The sequence below is a fragment of the Octodon degus genome, unplaced genomic scaffold (assembly GCF_000260255.1).
Source record: "Octodon degus isolate 3935 unplaced genomic scaffold, OctDeg1.0 scaffold00024, whole genome shotgun sequence".
Classification (NCBI taxonomy): domain Eukaryota; kingdom Metazoa; phylum Chordata; class Mammalia; order Rodentia; family Octodontidae; genus Octodon; species Octodon degus.
Window position 1 is genome coordinate 1,952,203 of NW_004524600.1, and position 17,047 is coordinate 1,969,249.

General features: G+C 34.3%; 1 protein-coding gene across 7 annotated transcripts in view; it reads left to right on the plus strand.

The window, feature by feature from the left end:
- Scaf8 (SR-related CTD associated factor 8) overlaps positions 1–17,047 on the plus strand; it is a 199,977-nt gene that overhangs the window by 62,845 nt on the left and 120,085 nt on the right. For all 7 annotated transcript variants that reach the window (XR_002820545.1, XM_012514093.2, XM_023712212.1 and 4 more), the window contains 7 exons: positions 169–281; positions 2,358–2,551; positions 8,081–8,181; positions 10,966–11,079; positions 12,211–12,367; positions 14,140–14,273; positions 15,868–16,012. Coding sequence is in view for 6 of the 7 variants with exons in the window: in XM_012514093.2 (XP_012369547.1) it covers positions 169–281; positions 2,358–2,551; positions 8,081–8,181; positions 10,966–11,079; positions 12,211–12,367; positions 14,140–14,273; positions 15,868–16,012 (958 nt within the window). In the remaining variant the exon portion in view is untranslated. The remainder of the gene's footprint in view (positions 1–168; positions 282–2,357; positions 2,552–8,080; positions 8,182–10,965; positions 11,080–12,210; positions 12,368–14,139; positions 14,274–15,867; positions 16,013–17,047) is intronic.

Consider the following 17,047-nt stretch of genomic DNA (forward strand, 5'->3'; position numbering starts at 1 on the left):
TTTAAGAAATCATGTAAAATAATGAATAGTGATCATGTTCTAAATGTTCATTCGTTCTCTCTCCTTTTCTATACAAGCTCCGTATGCTAGCTTTTGAATCTGTTTTCACTCATTCCTTGTTTAAAGGAAGAATTATTAATACTTTTGCTTGCCTTTTTGACTTTCAAGGATATGGATATAGATGAAGGACAAGATGGTGTGCAAGAGGAAGTCTTTGAACAGGAAGCTAAGAAAGTGGCTGTTCGTTCGAGATCAAGGACTCATTCACGATCTCGTTCAAGGTTGTACAGTAATATTTAACAGTACCTGTGTGTGAACTTAAAAATGTTGGCTTGCTTTCTTTGCATCAAGATTTAAAGAAATATTTTCTTGAAACTTAATATTTTTAGACTGTAATTTGAAAGCTAAAACAAGGGAATCTTTTTTAAAAATCAGTATGTCTCTGCCATTTGAATAACTTAACATTTGAAGGTTAATGTTTATCAGATATGTCTGTGCCATTTGAGTAACAGTGGCAGGTGTATCATAAAACTGGCATTTTTGATAATTGATTTTAGTATTAAGATGTTATTACTTCTGAACAACTGTTAAATTATCTTTCATTCTAGTTAATATCATAGTAATATTAAAATTGCCTGAAAAATTAAATTACAAAATAATTTATACAGATATTAAGTATAATAGCACATTATGGAACATTTACTATAAATGATTCATTTTTAGGTTTTACCTAAAGTCATTGGTCTTTAACACCCTCATCCGCCACCCCGGCCTTGTGGTATTAGAGATTAAATCCAGGGCTTCATATTGAGCTACATCTGCCTGTGGCGAATCCATCTGTTCTTCCTTCCCTGTTCCTTCCCATGTGTCCTGCCTGTCCATCTGTTTGTCTACCTATTTTGTTGGATGGTCTTACTAAGTTGCCCAGGCTAGGTCTGAACTTACGATCCTCTTGCTTCAGCTTCTCAAGAGTGCTGGGATTATAAGAGTTTGTCCTCCATGTCCAATTTGCCTTATTTATTTATTTATTTATTTATTCTTAATATGTATTAACCCTCTTGAAAATCTGCAGAGTTAACGTTGGTGCCAATTATTACTGTTTTATTTAGATAATACTCATGAATTTATTTTATGTGTAACTTTAATTTTAAAGAGAATAATAAAACAATTTCACAGGATGATCGGAAATTAACAATGGTTTTTAATATTGCATATTGTTATCTTTAAAGTACTTACTCAGATTACTAGATATAGGCATGTGAGATTCGTCAAAAAGCATAAATAGTTCTTTTTAATGAACTACTAGATAGTAGAATTATCTTAGCTATTTGTGTGTGTGTGTGTGTGTGTGTGTGTGTGTGTATATCCTTTTCTGCTTCCCCACATTCCAGTTATCCTTTTTAGCAGTTTATTTCTCTTTCACAATGTCTATTCTGCCTTTTGGATCTTATTTATTCTTGCCATTTCTTATGCTAGGGAGACAATAAGATGTTTACACATGTGAATCTGATTAATTTCATTCATGAGTATGACCTCTAGTTGCATTTACTTAGCTGTAAAAGCCACAAGTTTTTTTGTCTTTCTTTATAACTGAGTAATACTCCATTGTATAAAAGTACCTCTTTTTTATCCATTCCTCGGTTAATAAACATGAGTGCACATATATTGCTGTATTTTATATTTTTAATTCTCGGAAAATTTCCAAAAGGGGAATAGCTGAGTCAAATGAGACCTCTAATTCTAGTTTTTTCAGGAATCTCCACACTGATTTCCACAGTTCATATACCAGTGTACACTCCCACCAACAGTGAAGGGTCCCTTTTTCCCCACAACCCTGCCAGCATTTGGGATTGGTTGATTTTTCAATGATTGCCATTCTTTTTGGGGTTGCAATTATTTCAGTATCATCTGCTATCATAAAGTCTAACACCCTAAAAATTTAGAAGTACAAAACTTCTGTGCAAAATTATATAGTAATGTTTTATTGGAAACATTCTCTACTTTCTATTGATAAGAGCTTAACATTTTATCACTTAAGTGTTCATTTTATTTTCTTCAGTCTTCTTCTGTCATATTGACTTCTGTTTGAAAATTTGCTGGAAGACACTATGAGGCCCTTTCTTAAATCTTAGTGTCCCTTTTTCTCTGAAAATTCACCTAGGCTCAGAATAATTAAACATTTCTCAGCAGTGTAGATGTACATAGCACAACATACAAGCAAAATACGTGTTTGATACTTCATTATACTATAAAGTATTTCAATAAGTAGCCAAACATTTTTTTCCATTGCTTGCTATTCGTAAATTTGGTAAAAGGATAACATTGTTGTTAGAAGTAAACTAAAAATTCGTTTATAGATCACCAAGAAAACGAAGATCCAGGTCACGATCTGGTTCGAGAAAGCGTAAGCACAGAAAGCGATCGCGCTCTCGCTCAAGAGAAAGAAAGAGAAAATCATCGCGTTCATACTCAAGTGAAAGGAGAGCCAGAGAAAGGGAGAAAGAACGACAGAAAAAGGGATTACCTCCAATTCGGTCTAAAACATTAAGTGGTAAGTAGTGTATTTAAATGCTAATTTCAATAAACATTTAAAAACTATCCTACCTGGTACAAAAATTTCTCATCTAAATTTTATTTTGACACATAAGTTGAAAGGGGTATAGTTGCCTCTGTTTAGCTAGTTAGTAATTTAGTTGAGGTTTTTTAAGTATGATGGAGAAAAAAAGGAGCTGCTCAGGTAGCAAGGTCACAAGAGTTGTTTTTAAAATACAATGCAAGGGCCCAAGAGATGGCTCAGTGGCATGAGCACCTGCCTGGCATGCAAGCACAAGGTCCCGAGTCCAATCCCAATACCTCCAAAAACCAAAAAACAAAAAAGTGATGCAAGTTGAAAGTAATGACTTCATAAAAAATAAATACTATTATGAACCAGTGACTTCTATTCCATAGTATCCTAACATTTTGTAAATATCAAGTCCATGAGTTGTTATGTAACCTGTATATTTTGCCACAGTATTTAAAGCAATTTGTAAACGTCAGTGTTAGTACTAGTGGAGAAATTCCTATTGTAGAAACTTTCCATTGTTATATGTTGATCTATTACATGTAATTAGAATAGAATTGGTAATGGTAGAGTTTGTTGTAGGAACATACAAGTTCATGTGATAGCAGTGTTAAATATAACAAAATAATTCGCCAAGTTCTGCACAAAATATTCTTAGTAGATTATGGCTTCTAAGATAAACTAACAAACCAAAGATTAATAAATTGTCACTTTGCCAAGAACTAAACCTTGATCATATTATCTAGGTTCTGAACCTCTAGATTCCTTCTACTAGGAGATGGATAAATGGTTTAATTTCTACTTGTAAGAGCATGTTGGAAAGCCAAGGCTAAAATCAAAGGCAGCTCCCATTTTACTGAGTTTTAACAGTTTGAATGGGCATTGACTGTCTTGCTTAGAGCTTAGAACAGCCCACCTGCTTCAGCCTCCCAAGTACTGGGATCTTAATCAGGTCCTAAGAGCTATTGTTAATTTGCTATTAATATTTGTTGCTTTGGAAATTGGAAATTTCTTTTTGTCTCTTATGGTGAGGAAATTTAAGCATTTTTAGTGGTGGCTGATAAATGATGTCACAATCCTGTGCCTCCTTATGTAATGACCATTAGAATATTCAGATGATGAATTTATTAACTAGTGTTATGATAGGGCTTTTACATGTAATTGCTTTGATGTAGTTCTTTACCTAACTGGGTAAATTGTTACCATTACCTACATACTGACTATGGTATCTATTCTCTTTTTTTTTATTTTAAAGTATAACATTCAGTGTATTATTTATTTCTCAAGAGAGTTTTCTTCAGTCTATTAAGACCGAGCTCCCCTTACATGGGCTTTGGTGGTGGTCATGGGGCAGCACCAGCAGGTCAAAATCTGGGTGGAGGAGTTCAGTCCTTGAGGGCTTCATGAGATCGATTTCTACCACTTTGCTCTGAATGGCACAACTCACACAGTAATGCCGCTTCACATACAGCTTGGGAAGCACATAACCATCGAAAACACTTCAGAAGTGTCCCTGATGCTGATGAATAGGCTGCCCATGACGGTGCTTTTTGGCACGACCGTTCCTTCTTTTTTTCGTCGTCTTGGAAAGGAGGACTTGAAAGAGTTTGAGAAGAATTTTTTTTTTTTGACTGGCTCAGGCTGCCTTAAGGGTGGGTCTGGTAAGGCATGTGGAGCTGGGGATTGAACCACGGTATCCTGCACCTGACTGCATAAGCAGGTGCTTAAACAACTGAGCTGAAGCAGGCCCCCCTATTTTCTTTAAAATTTATTGTTTTTTTAATTGACCCCTAACAGTTGTATATTTTTATGGGATGCTATATAATTTTCTGAGCACATATACAGTATATAATGTACGTTTTTGGGTCTGCCTTGTTTTATCCATATTCCTTCAAATTGCAGGATTACATTTTTTTTTAGTGACATAATATTGTGAAGTTCATTTCCTGTTACTGTTTTATTTTCATGAGTAAAACATGGTAAAAAGAAAATTCACAAAGCATGTAAGGGAATATAGTGAAAGTATGTCTTCCATCATTTACCTCACAGTTCTTCCTTACTCTGAAACACATGTCATAGTGTTTCTCTACCATGGGCCCTTAGTGTAAATTTGTTTTTTCTTGTTTTTGTTTTTGAGACAGAGTCTCACTGTGTTATTTCAGGCTGGCTTTGAACTATGTATATAACTCGTACTGTCAGGATGACCCACCTGCTTTAGCCTTCCAAGTACTGGGATTATGGATTAAACATGCACCACTTTGCTGGGTTTAGTGGATTTTAGAATTTAGGATTTCCATGTGTATTCATAAGAGATGTGAGTCTTCAGTAATGACACTCTAGGAACTGAAGTGTACCTTCCCCATATGATAAGGTACAATTATTATTGTTCAATAGGGAATAATCATTGACAGCTGACAAATAAAAGAGGTAAGAACATGAAACAATGTTTGGGGAGATTAAGGCAGCTGGAATATGTGGAATAGGGTAACAAAGAAACGGTTGAAAGAGCTAGAGAAATCTGTGTAGGGTTTATGGTAGGTTGGATTACCTCTTCCCGCCAAACAAAAGTATTTACATCCAGATCACTGGAACAGCTGGGCATGTTGGTGCATACCTGTAATCTTTACACTTAGGAGGGTGAGGCAGTAGGATTGCTTTGAGTTCTAGGCCAGCCTGGGCTACATAGTTCAAGGCTACCCTGGACTACACAGCAAGGCCTACCTCAAAAATAAACAATAATTTGAAATGAGATGCATCTATTAACATTATATAGATGAGTGCCGTTCATTTTTCTGTGTGACAAAATGTTTGATAATCAACTCAATGAGGAAAAAGAGTTTTGGTTATAGTTTCAGAAGTTTTGGTCCATGTTGTTTGGCCCTGTGGCTTTTGGCATATGGCAGCAAGGAGCTGTGGAGGGAACCTGTTCACCTAATGGTGGCAGGTAAGCAAAGAGAAAAGAAACTGCAGTGCCAGTATCCATTTCAAGGACATTGCCCTGTGTCCTTTCTTCCACTAGGGTCCACTTCCCTGAGGTTTCACCACCTCTTGGGGTGTTATGAGCTGGGGCCAAACCTTTTAACATGAGTTTGGCGAGACATTTTGTAGCCGAACTATTACAGCACTTGGGATAAGGAAGGTTTTTTGTATTGTTCTAATTAAGTTTATTGGTACATTTTCAGTATGCATTATGATCATATTCACCATAGAGAATTTGTCCCTGTATGTGATATATCTTGATTTTTCCCCCATTCTCTTCTTTTTCAACTCCTACCCCCCGTATTTACAAAAGCTTTCTTTTTTTCTTCATGTTTTCTTTTCCCTTCCTTTCTTCCTCCCTGCTCCGTAGTGTCTTTTTTTGTTTGAACATTTTCTTCCTATTTCACAGTATCTGTTACATACTTTTCCTTTATTTACACTTTTAGTTTCTCACATCAGAAATAATTGTGATATTTATTCATGTGTCTGATATATTTTACTTAGAGTATGGTCTAAGATATATGCACTTACCTAGAAATGTCTCAAGTTTATCCTTCTTTATGGCTGAGTGGCACTCTATTGTAGAATTTAAAAAAACCCACATCTTTGTCCATTCATTGGTTATTGGGCAACCTTGGGCTGTTCCTAATATTTAGCTATTATAAACTCTACCACTATAAACATGGCTGTGCATATGTCTCTTGTGGAATGATGCTTTTAATTGTTCTGGGAAGATATCAAAAAGGGGAAAAGCTGGCTGAAATGGATCCTCTAAGGTTTTTGAGGAATCTCTACACCACTTTCCACAGTAGTTACCACCAGTGTACTCTTCCACCAACAGGGGAGAAAGTCAAACTCTTACAATTTAGTTCAGGTTATCCTTGAATTTGAGGTCATCCTCTTATCTTAGTCTTTAATGTACTGGGATTACAGGTGAATGCCTCTATACCCATTTTATGGATCTACTTTAAATTTTTAAAAAATGAGGATCTTGAGATGGAGAGACAAAATTTGGTTGAATATTAATTATATATGAATAGGGTTGAAACCACATGAGACAAACAAATGACAAGGAGAGAAAAGCAGTTACCAGAGGTCTGTGTGTGCTTATCAAACATTTTGAAGTACTTAATCTAACATCTTGAAGATTCTTGAGTTCTGTCAGCCAGAGTGGAAAGACCTGTTAGTAATTTTCATGGAGTCATGCTTTAGTTTAGGTTAAATTACTGCCCTGTTAGGATAATCAAAATGTTACAAACTTGTTTTTGAGAAAGGCATTGATGTAATTTCAAATACAGTATATTAAAACTCTAAATGTGTCAGGTATATTTTAAAGTAGATGTCTTCAGAAAAAGGTAGTATTCATGGATGTATGCACAGTACAGCTAAAAGTAGGCAGTGTCTTATGTTTAATATGTGTTTATTAAAAGTTGCTCTTCAATAGTTAAGTATCTTTTTTAAAATTTTTTTTATTTTTTTTCCTAATTTTATTGAGAAACAAATAGCAATGAGACAGTTTCAAATCAAATTGGTAGGACAGATTCAATAATTAACACATTGCATACATTCTTCCTAGTGGTTAATTGCTATACAAGATGGGGACATGATATCCTGTTTACAAACACCATTAGAACAAATCCCTCTATTCATTAAGAGAACGTAACTATTCTATCCTAGCCACTTTGAATACACAGATACAAAATGGACATTCATCTGTATCCCCTTTTTTGTTAAGTTCCATTATTTGAATATTATAGGTGTGTAAATTCAGCAAAATATTCTAAAAGAGTCCAGTAGCCCATAACAGTATTGGGTCTTCTGCTTGCCTGGCAATGTCAGAAATTGTTGACCTGAGTCCCCTACAGCTAAACATAACAGCATGGCCTTACTTCTTATATTTCGTTTTTATACTTTCTGCTGGATGGTTAAGACCAAGGTAAAGCAGAACCTGTGCAACAAGAGTTGTAGCTTTTGGGTCTGATAAGGTCAGTGAAATCCCCTCAGGATTTATCCTGAGAGTTAAGTATCTTTAAGGCTTTCATGATACTAAGTTAAAAGTGCTTTAATTCAGATTTTTGCCAGTTTTTGTCTTTGTCAATTAGTGATTTCCCTAAGGATAACATAGAACAGTTTTCAGACTTAACTGATTAGGAAGAAACATGCGCTTATTCTTAAAACTAAAGACGCTTAAAAATGTCACAGATAGGATTGCATTGGGAAATGATTTTGAAACTTTGTTCATATTGTAATCACCTAGGAAATTTAAAACTCCCATTTCTCAGTTTGCTGTACCTCCTACCTCTCATCATCTATAGGTGGTTCAGTGTATGCAGCCAGCTTGAGAACAGGAGACATGCTAGTGGGTTCCCTGAGTGGAAATGTGAATGAATACCTGGGATTTCAGTGGATTTTAAACACAATAAATATTAACAAATATTTTAAATATATTATAAGTTTAATCTATTGTTACTAGTGGTTCTTTCCCCTTGGCTTCTTGGAAGCAGTTAACTTTAAATTATTTGTCTCATATTTTTTTAGTGTGTAGTACTACCCTCTGGGTTGGTCAGGTGGACAAGAAGGCAACACAACAAGATTTAACTAACCTTTTTGAAGAATTTGGACAGATTGAATCTATTAATGTAAGTATAAGTGTTAAAACAGTTATTTAAGGCGACAAAATTTCACTCATAGTCACTGTAATTAACTTTGTAGTTAAGCTCAGTATTATTAAGCTTTAATCATACATCACGCACATCTTTACAAGAATTGTTTTATGTTTATTTTTTAATTGAATTCTAATAAAATATTTAAAGGTTTTATGGCAGTGTAGCCCTTATTTTTGAATAATAGCAGATGTTTGAGTTAGTAGGGACTGTGTGATAATTCAATTATACTTTTTTGAAAATTAATTTATTGGTTTAGTTTTGATATAAAAATTATAGAGTGTTTGTACCTGTATATTATATCCTGATTCTTTTTTCCTGACTCTCCTGCCTTCTCAGTTCCCCTTTTTTTGTTTTGTTTTGTTTTGTTTTGTTTTGCTTTGCTTTTTGTGGTGGTACTGAAGATTGAACTCAGGACCTTATACTTGCTAGGCAGGCACTTACTCTACTGAGCTATCTTCCTGGCCCTCCCTTTTTGAAATGTATGTAAGGAAACTGTCCCAAGAATTATGTGCAACTGGCCTTGGGATACTAGTCTCTTAAGCAATATTGTTTTTGTTCTTTCTTTCAGTCTCCCTCCTTTTATTCAGAGTACATGCTAGGCAAAAGCAAAAATACTGTGGTCAGGGAATTGTTTGTAGCTTAACATGATTCTTTTGCTCTTCAACTTCATTCTTTCATTAATTTTGCTCTTAGACTGCTTTGAGTATTTTGTTTTCTGAGAATTTGCTTTAACCATTTAAATTGTTTTTATCCTTACATACTGTTTGCTTTCTTGTCTTTCCCATATTGTGTACGTTGCAGATACTAAAATAAAACTAAACAGTGAAATGTTTTATGTTTGTTTGAAGAGACTTAGTTTATCAGTCTTCTAATTTCATTAGTTGCTGTTGTGCTTTTTTTGGTCTGTTGTACTACTTATTGTTTACCAGATAATTATCCAGTTTTTATTTGATCTTAATTCTCAATATTACTTATGTGGCTAACATCTTTTTATTAATAATAGCACTCTTTATTTGAATTGAGTCTGAACTTTTTCTGTTTAGCTTTCTAGTGCATGTGATTTCATCGGACCTAACAAAAAACTTATTAAATAATTCAAATATTGTTATTTTCCTCTGAGGAGACTAAATGGTTTTTTGAGTTATCCAGATAATAGGTGGTTATTTGATTTTAGGTATTTCAGATGTCTCTTACCCCAAGAGTGTGGCTTCTCCTAGGCTTTTGTCTTTTTAAATGTCAAGGGTCAAATAGCTGTCTTTCGAAGTCCATCATGATACAATCTCTGAAATTTTTTTTTTCTTGTAACTTTAAACTAGTGGCTATTAGTCCTTGCTCTGCATATCAGAAATATGTTTTTTTCATTTGAAAAATAGGGATGTGCATGATGAATACCTTTAAATTTTTATCAGTGGGCCATGGTATGCTAATTCTAATTTACGGCCAGCAAGTATTGCTTTGAACAGAACAGACTTTGTATCATTTTACTATCCAAATAGAAATTTGGATTTTCTTGTTCCACTGAGCACGTCTTTGCTGTTAAAGTCTTCCTTTGTTACATTTGAGGCACTAAGTTGCTATGTAAACTGAAGGGGTGGTGGTAAAGTCTAGCATGTGAAAAGTTGAAAGATTTATAACCTATTCACTTATTCACTTAGTTTTAGAGAATTTGAAGACTGAGAAAATCTTTTGGGGGGGCCATGATACCAGTCTTTGATGAGCTTCAGGAAAGTATTTTTGAGTTGGTGATGCATTGGAGCTATATTGCAAGGGTTAAAGAAGAATGCCATGGATTGAAGAGTTCTCTTTTAAGAAGTTTGATACTAAAAAGACAGTAGCTTGAACTGTTAGCAAGGCTGAAGACAGGTTATTTTGATTAATAAACATTCTACATAGAGTAATAAGTGGTTAGAATACTTTCTGAGTTTCTCAAACACTAAAATGTGTGTAGTATTCTGAATTAATACATTGAGAATAGTTTTAGGACCTGGTGGTTTACTAAATAGTTAAATGCTTCATATATCAGTCTTCAGAATTTTATTTTGAGGCTGTTTTTGTATTCATGTTAAATTGTCCCAAAGTGGTTGGATAAAATACAGAGGTTTTTTTTGGTGCAGAACTGGGGATTGAACTCAGGCCCTTGCACTTGCCAGGGAAGTACTTATTCCACTGAGCCATCTCCCTGGCCCTAAAATACAGTTCAATAAAACTGAAATATTGTAGTTTTATCATTAATTATAGATTGACAGTTTTTCTTTTGAACTGAGTCTCACTTTTAGACTACAAATTTTACATGAAGGATGTAATACTTCTCCAAAACAAATTCTGCACATACACTTTATATTATTTGGAAAAACATAAATACTGCCAGGAATAAATAATTTGCCATCGAATACTTTGGCCATGCAATATTTCCCTTTCATCTGGTGGTATTTTATATATGAACTCAGATGCTTCTGTTGGTGTTCTGTATTTAGGAAACTCCTGTAATATTGAAGATTTTGCATGTATCATGGCTTGGAATGAGAACGAAAAGGTTTTGAATTTTGAGTTTGTTTTTTATATGGAGTAATTAATTAATTGTACATGAATTGTGCCAGTGAACAGCTGGAGGAATAAAGGGGATATCAATTCAATAATCTATCAAGATAGAACTGATGTATTATTACATGTTCTGTTTTGCTAAAACTGTAAAGATGCATAATAATTTTCTGTCCTTATACTCTTTATTTTTAAAATCCAACTTTTTTCTTTTAATAGATGATTCCTCCCAGGGGCTGTGCTTATGTGTGTATGGTTCATCGACAAGATGCATTTCGGGCTCTTCAGAAACTCAGTTCTGGATCATATAAAATTGGTTCCAAAGTCATTAAGGTGAGATTATGTGGAGGGAAAATTGTAATATTGGCAGCCAATATTTAACTTAATTATGTTAAAGCCCAAGTTTATTATAAGAATCACAGGTATTCTTTCTCTTTGTCTGTCTCTGTTTCTCTATTTCTCTTGTGCTGAGATTTGAGTCTGTGGCCTCCAGCTTGCTGAGTTTGAACGGCTACTGTGCTGTACCCACAACCTTGTATTCTTTTACTATCATAGGCACCCTAAAAACTTAGATTAGTATTGTTCATTTACAAAATCAGATAGAGGTAAATAAAGTCCAATAACCAAAACTTCAGTTCAATTGTTCTGAGTCACATTTGTACAGTTCTATAAGTCAAGAAAGATGCAATTTTATGAAAAAAACACTTTGATGTTTACAAGTTTGTCTTTTGTTTCCTCTTCCTTCCCAATATCTCCTAATTTCCTAGTTAATATTAATTTCTCTTATATCTTGTATAAATCATATTCCTGTGATTATCTGCAAGTGTATTTTTTCTAATCTTTAAATTGAGAATTCAAAAAATACGCTTTTCTATTACTTCCTGCAATTCATTTGTTATTTATAGAGAATTTATTTCATCAGTTTCTGTAACTTAAGTGTTAAAATGACCTTTCAGAGAATTAACACATTCATGACAAGGTGTTAATTCATATATGTCACTGCTGGGTGAACCACTGGTGGTATATGCATTACTGTCCTGTCAAGCCGTTTGGGACAGTCTGCCCAGAGGAGAGTTGGGAATGTACCACCAGTGGTTCATCCTGGTTAGAATATGTTCTTACATGCAAACTTTTGTTGTTTCATGATCAAGTTTCTCTTTGTGAAATACTGCTGATTGCTTCTTTCTTGGTATACAAGATTTAGTTTAAGTTGTACTAAGTATCCTAATTATTACTAATAGAAATTAACATTTCTATGGTGAAGCTAGAGTTGTAGTTTCTGGAAATGGATAATTTTAGACTTACAGTAAAAAGTGGAAATATTGTAAATAGTGTCTCTGATGAAGATTTAATACAGAGTCCAAACTATTTCTATTTCTATTATTAAAATTTAATTTTGAATTTTTTATACTGTTAAAGTATACATTAGACTTTCCTTTTATTTTGTCCCTTTGTTCCCAATAGATTGCTTGGGCTTTAAACAAAGGTGTAAAAACAGAATACAAACAATTCTGGGATGTGGATCTGGGAGTAACTTATATACCATGGGAAAAAGTTAAAGTGGATGACTTGGATGGTTTTGCAGAAGGAGGCATGATTGATCAGGAAACTGTAAATACTGGTAAGAACCCTATAGTCATTGTATTATTTAGAAACTGCTCACAGTTTTATAATTGAAGTGAGTTCGGGTAATAGTCAACTCTCTTTATTTTACATATTCCCCCAAACGAGAGTAAAGTACTACTCTGTTCAGTGGGCCCTATAGAATTTTAATGTAGGAGCGTCTAGTATAATTTCATACAATCTGATAATATTTGCTAGAGTGCATTTTGGAATGCTTAAAATAATTTTATCTGTTCTTTTTAAAGATACATCTTTATAGAATGGCCTTGTATTCTGAAGAATTTCCCCATACTAAATAATTTTAAAAGATTCCACTTACAAATTTGTGAGTTTTTTTTAATGGGTATAACCTTGCAGAAATTAAAATTGCTATTTAGAAGAAAATTAAAATATTTATATTATATTTCTTCAAATCTTAGTTCTTTTAACAAATTATCCAATTTTTGACGTACTATAGTATTTAGACCAGAGAAATATTTTCATTTTCTTTTTGATTATTTTATCTGGCTGAGTATGACACTCAGTCACAGAATGTGTGCTTAGCATGCACAAGTCTTTAAAAATTTCTTTTCTGCGTGTCAGTGCTGTGCCCTTCTTCTCCAATGGTATTTTCTTTTTCTTCAGGAAATTAATTCTTTCAGTATTTCAGTTTCTGCTGTGTATCAGACGTGATTTTATGAGCTGGAATTGTGAAATGACAGTGGAAAAATTACTCCTCCCATGAGTCAATGGGCCAAAGCTTATCAGTATTCTGTTCTCCAAAAAAAAGTTACACTGAAATACAGCCATGTGGTTCTCTGTTTTATGTGACCTTTATGTTCTGTTGCACTGTTGTAACAGCATATGGCCCACAATATATGTGCAGTCATGGTGAACACATGTTGTTTTTAAGACCAAAAATGTTTATGTATGAGTTGTTTTTTCTAAACCAAAGGCCAGGCTTGGTTGTACTTTGGCACTTTGCAATAAGTAAGTGGGTTTTGGGTTGCTGTTTGGGCACACATCTCTGAAAGTTTTGCCATCACTGTTAAAGTTATAAATAATAAAAAACATAAAATGTGTAACTGTTTTGATAAGTTATATGAAGAAAAAGCAAGGAAGAGAGATGAATGGAGTGGGTGTAGAGATGTTAGGTTTCTTATGTGGTTGTAGGTTTGTTACAGAGACATTTGAAGGAGTAAGACATGCAGCCATTTAGGGAAAGAACAGTTGATTCGGAGAAAATCAGAAGGGCCTACTCTAATAAAAAATAGACTTATATAACTTGAGTAATGCAAGAAGTGAATAGTAGACAAAAGCAAGAACATACAGAGGAGGAAAGTCTTGATCTTTACTTTGAGATGGAAAATTTTGAGAGGACCATTTAGAGCCTCTTTGTTCTATTTTTATTTAACTGTATTGTCAGGAGGGTTTTTCTTTGTTGGAATGGTATGGTCTTTGTTGGTCTTTACTTATTGCCTTGTGATAAAATATAGAGAAAGGTTGGTTCCTCTTATATCCAACAGTCTTTGAGATATATTTCCATTGTCTGTCTTCTGTTTTCTCTAGACTAAAAGTTTTAGTGTCTTTCCTCTGTCTCATGTATTGTGCTATTTGTTAGTATCCTAATTGATTTATCTGGGCAGAAATTTAGGGTAAGACCAAAGTTGTGGATATATCAGAGACTTGCTAAGGTAGATGTAAGAGTTAGATGTGATACAAATGTATACACAGGAAAAACCAAAAAGTTGCACCTATCCAAAGGAAATCAATTTCAAATATTTTGTTTAGAATGGGAAACTGTGAAAAGCTCAGAACCCATTAAAGAGACAGTCCAGACTACTCAGAGTCCAACTCCAGTTGAAAAGGAAACAGTGGTCACAACCCAGACAGAGGTTTTCCCTCCACCTGTTGCCATGTTGCAGGTTAGTGCTTTTTATTAAGGTATAATTTTATGTTTGTGTTGATTCATGTATTTACTTCATAAAAACTTGAATGAAATTGTCTGATTTAAAATACTTGTCATTGTGTTAGACAAATAACTTTTTGTTTAAATATATTTTTTAGGAAAAACTTTGCTAGTACTATGAAGTCATTTTGCTAAACACAAAACTTAAAAGTAAATGTGAAATTATTTCCTTTAACTTGCATGATTGTTCTCTTTATATTCATGTTTTCCTATGAAGTCAGGTCTGTAGACAGCCAATAAATGTGTTGATGAATTTGGTCAAGCATTTTTGGAAAATTATTTTAGAAATGGTATCACCTATGTTTATATTAACTTAATATATATTTTATTGTGTGCTGGTTGTGAAACATTCGCTGTTCTTGTTACCTTGAATGAGGGTCATGTCAGTGAGGAAAAAAAAAAAACATGTTCTTTTGGAGTCCTCATTTTCAATTTGGGAGACAGAAAATTTAAAAATAAGAGTAAGATCCTTTGGAAGTATTATGAACAGTTTTGTGGTTAGATGCTTACATGGTTAGGGTGGATATAATTGAGATTGTGACATTTGAGCGACAGCTTAGAGATGGTGGGGTAATTACCTATGTAGATAGATATCTGAGGAAGAGCAATTCAGGGAGAGAAGGAACAACTAATGTAGAGTCCCTGTGCCAGGAACCAGGTTTGCTTGGTCTCAAGAATGTGGAATTCTTAAGTGGCTGTAAATGGTAGGGGCAGGTAAGTTGGAGGTAAACCTTTTTGACGACTTAGATTTTCATTCTGAATGAGATGAGCTATTGGAGTATTTCAAACAGAAACTACTAGATCTGAATTAAGTTTTTAAGGATTACACTGGCTATTTTGAAAATAGGCTGCAAATATCGCTAAAAGCTGGGAGACCAGTTAAAGGATAATTGTGATACAGTTGAAGGATAATAGTGACTTATAATAGACTACCAGTGGTGGAAGCAAGGAAACTTGCTCAGATACTGGATAAATTTTGATGGTGTGACCAGTGGAACTTATTAGAAGTATTGAATTTGGAGTTGTGAGAAAAAGCAGAGGGTCTGCTTAGGGTCTTAGGAATTGGAATGATGGTGTTCATGTCAAAATGTGAAATATCTCTTAGGTAATAAAGTTAGATGTTGAATAGAGACAGCTGATCATAATAGGAATTTCAGTCAGGACGGAGGTAAAGGTATATAGCAGGTACGTGTTTGGGACCTCTTATACTTAGAATGAGTAAAGTATGTTAGGATTAGAAAATAGGGTTGTGAGAATTCAAAATGTTTGAAACGTATTATTGACATATGTAATGACAAGTTAATCTAAGTACTAAATTTAGGGCAGATTGCAGTTGAAAATTGAGTCTGATACAAAAGATCTTAAAATCTGCAGGTATACTGCCTGTTAAATACTGTTGTCTTGCTTTTACCATATATAGCTTTACTCACAAAGTGGGAGAGGACTTGATGATACATACTAATTCAATATAATTTACCTTTAGTTGCCCCAAGATATAATTGTTACAGGTGAATAAACTGATTAGTGAACTTTCTTTGTATCCACAAAAGATTCCAGTAGCTCCAGCGGTGCCTACGGTTAGTTTAGTTCCACCAGCCTTTCCCGTGTCAATGCCAGTTCCTCCTCCTGGCTTCAGTCCAATCCCTCCACCTCCTTTTCTGCGAGCAAGTTTTAACCCTTCACAACCACCACCTGGTAAGGAATTTTGTTTTATTATTTGAACCATATGTAGAATGTCATTAAAGTTCTTTTTCCTGATTTAAAGGCAATAGAGCAATGGTTGTAGACCTTAGCATACATCAGAGCTACTGAAAAAGCTTGTTAAAACACTGATTGATGGATGTAGCCTCCAGTGTTTTGTCCCTTTAGGTCTGTATTGGGGTCAGGAGATTTCGTTTTTAATTTCTCCTCTGAATGCAAACACTGACTGGAGAAGTGGACTTTTAATGATTTTTACTGTCAGGCTTGTTTGGAAATGGCTGTGATGTCAGCGTTAGGGAAGCTGAGGCAGGGAGGATGACTGTGAGTTTCAGGCCAGCCTGAACTGCACAGCAAGACCTGTTCTCAAAAAAATCATTACTATGAAATTTATGTTGAATGTTTTTTGTGTAGGAGATCTAAGGACCTTGCACTTGCCAGGCAGGTGCTTATGCCACTGAGCTCCCTGGCTATCATAAAGTTAATATGAAAAATCTCTATAATTATGACCCTTCTGTCAGAAACTTGGTACTGAATTCTGTAGGTTTTCCTTATCAAAATTCAGTAGATTACAGTATATTAGAAATTGCAGTATGTTTTCAAAGGTCAGTTTAATTTGCTATAGTTTTTTTGATGTAAGTTCCCCAGGTCATTGTTTCTAGGTTAAATGTAACTTACTTAACACACTTAAAAAAATGTGTAATTGCTTATTTAGAGATAGTGATTTTAGTACTAGTCCATGAGAACAATGAAGAAGAGATACTAGAACATCATACGATACATATGTTGTTCCTCCAAATTAAGAAAAATGTATAGCTTAATTATTTGTGTATTGGGGCAGGGGTACAGGGAATAAAATTCAGGACCTTGTGCTTGCCAGGCAGGCACTGTGCCACAGATCTATATCTCAAGACCTGATTTGTGTATTAAAAGAAGTATTTCATTTTTGAATAATTTCTTCGGTACTGGAGAAAGTTTTAAATTATAACAAGAGTAGAATGTAAATTCATCATCAAATTATAGTTGTAATCA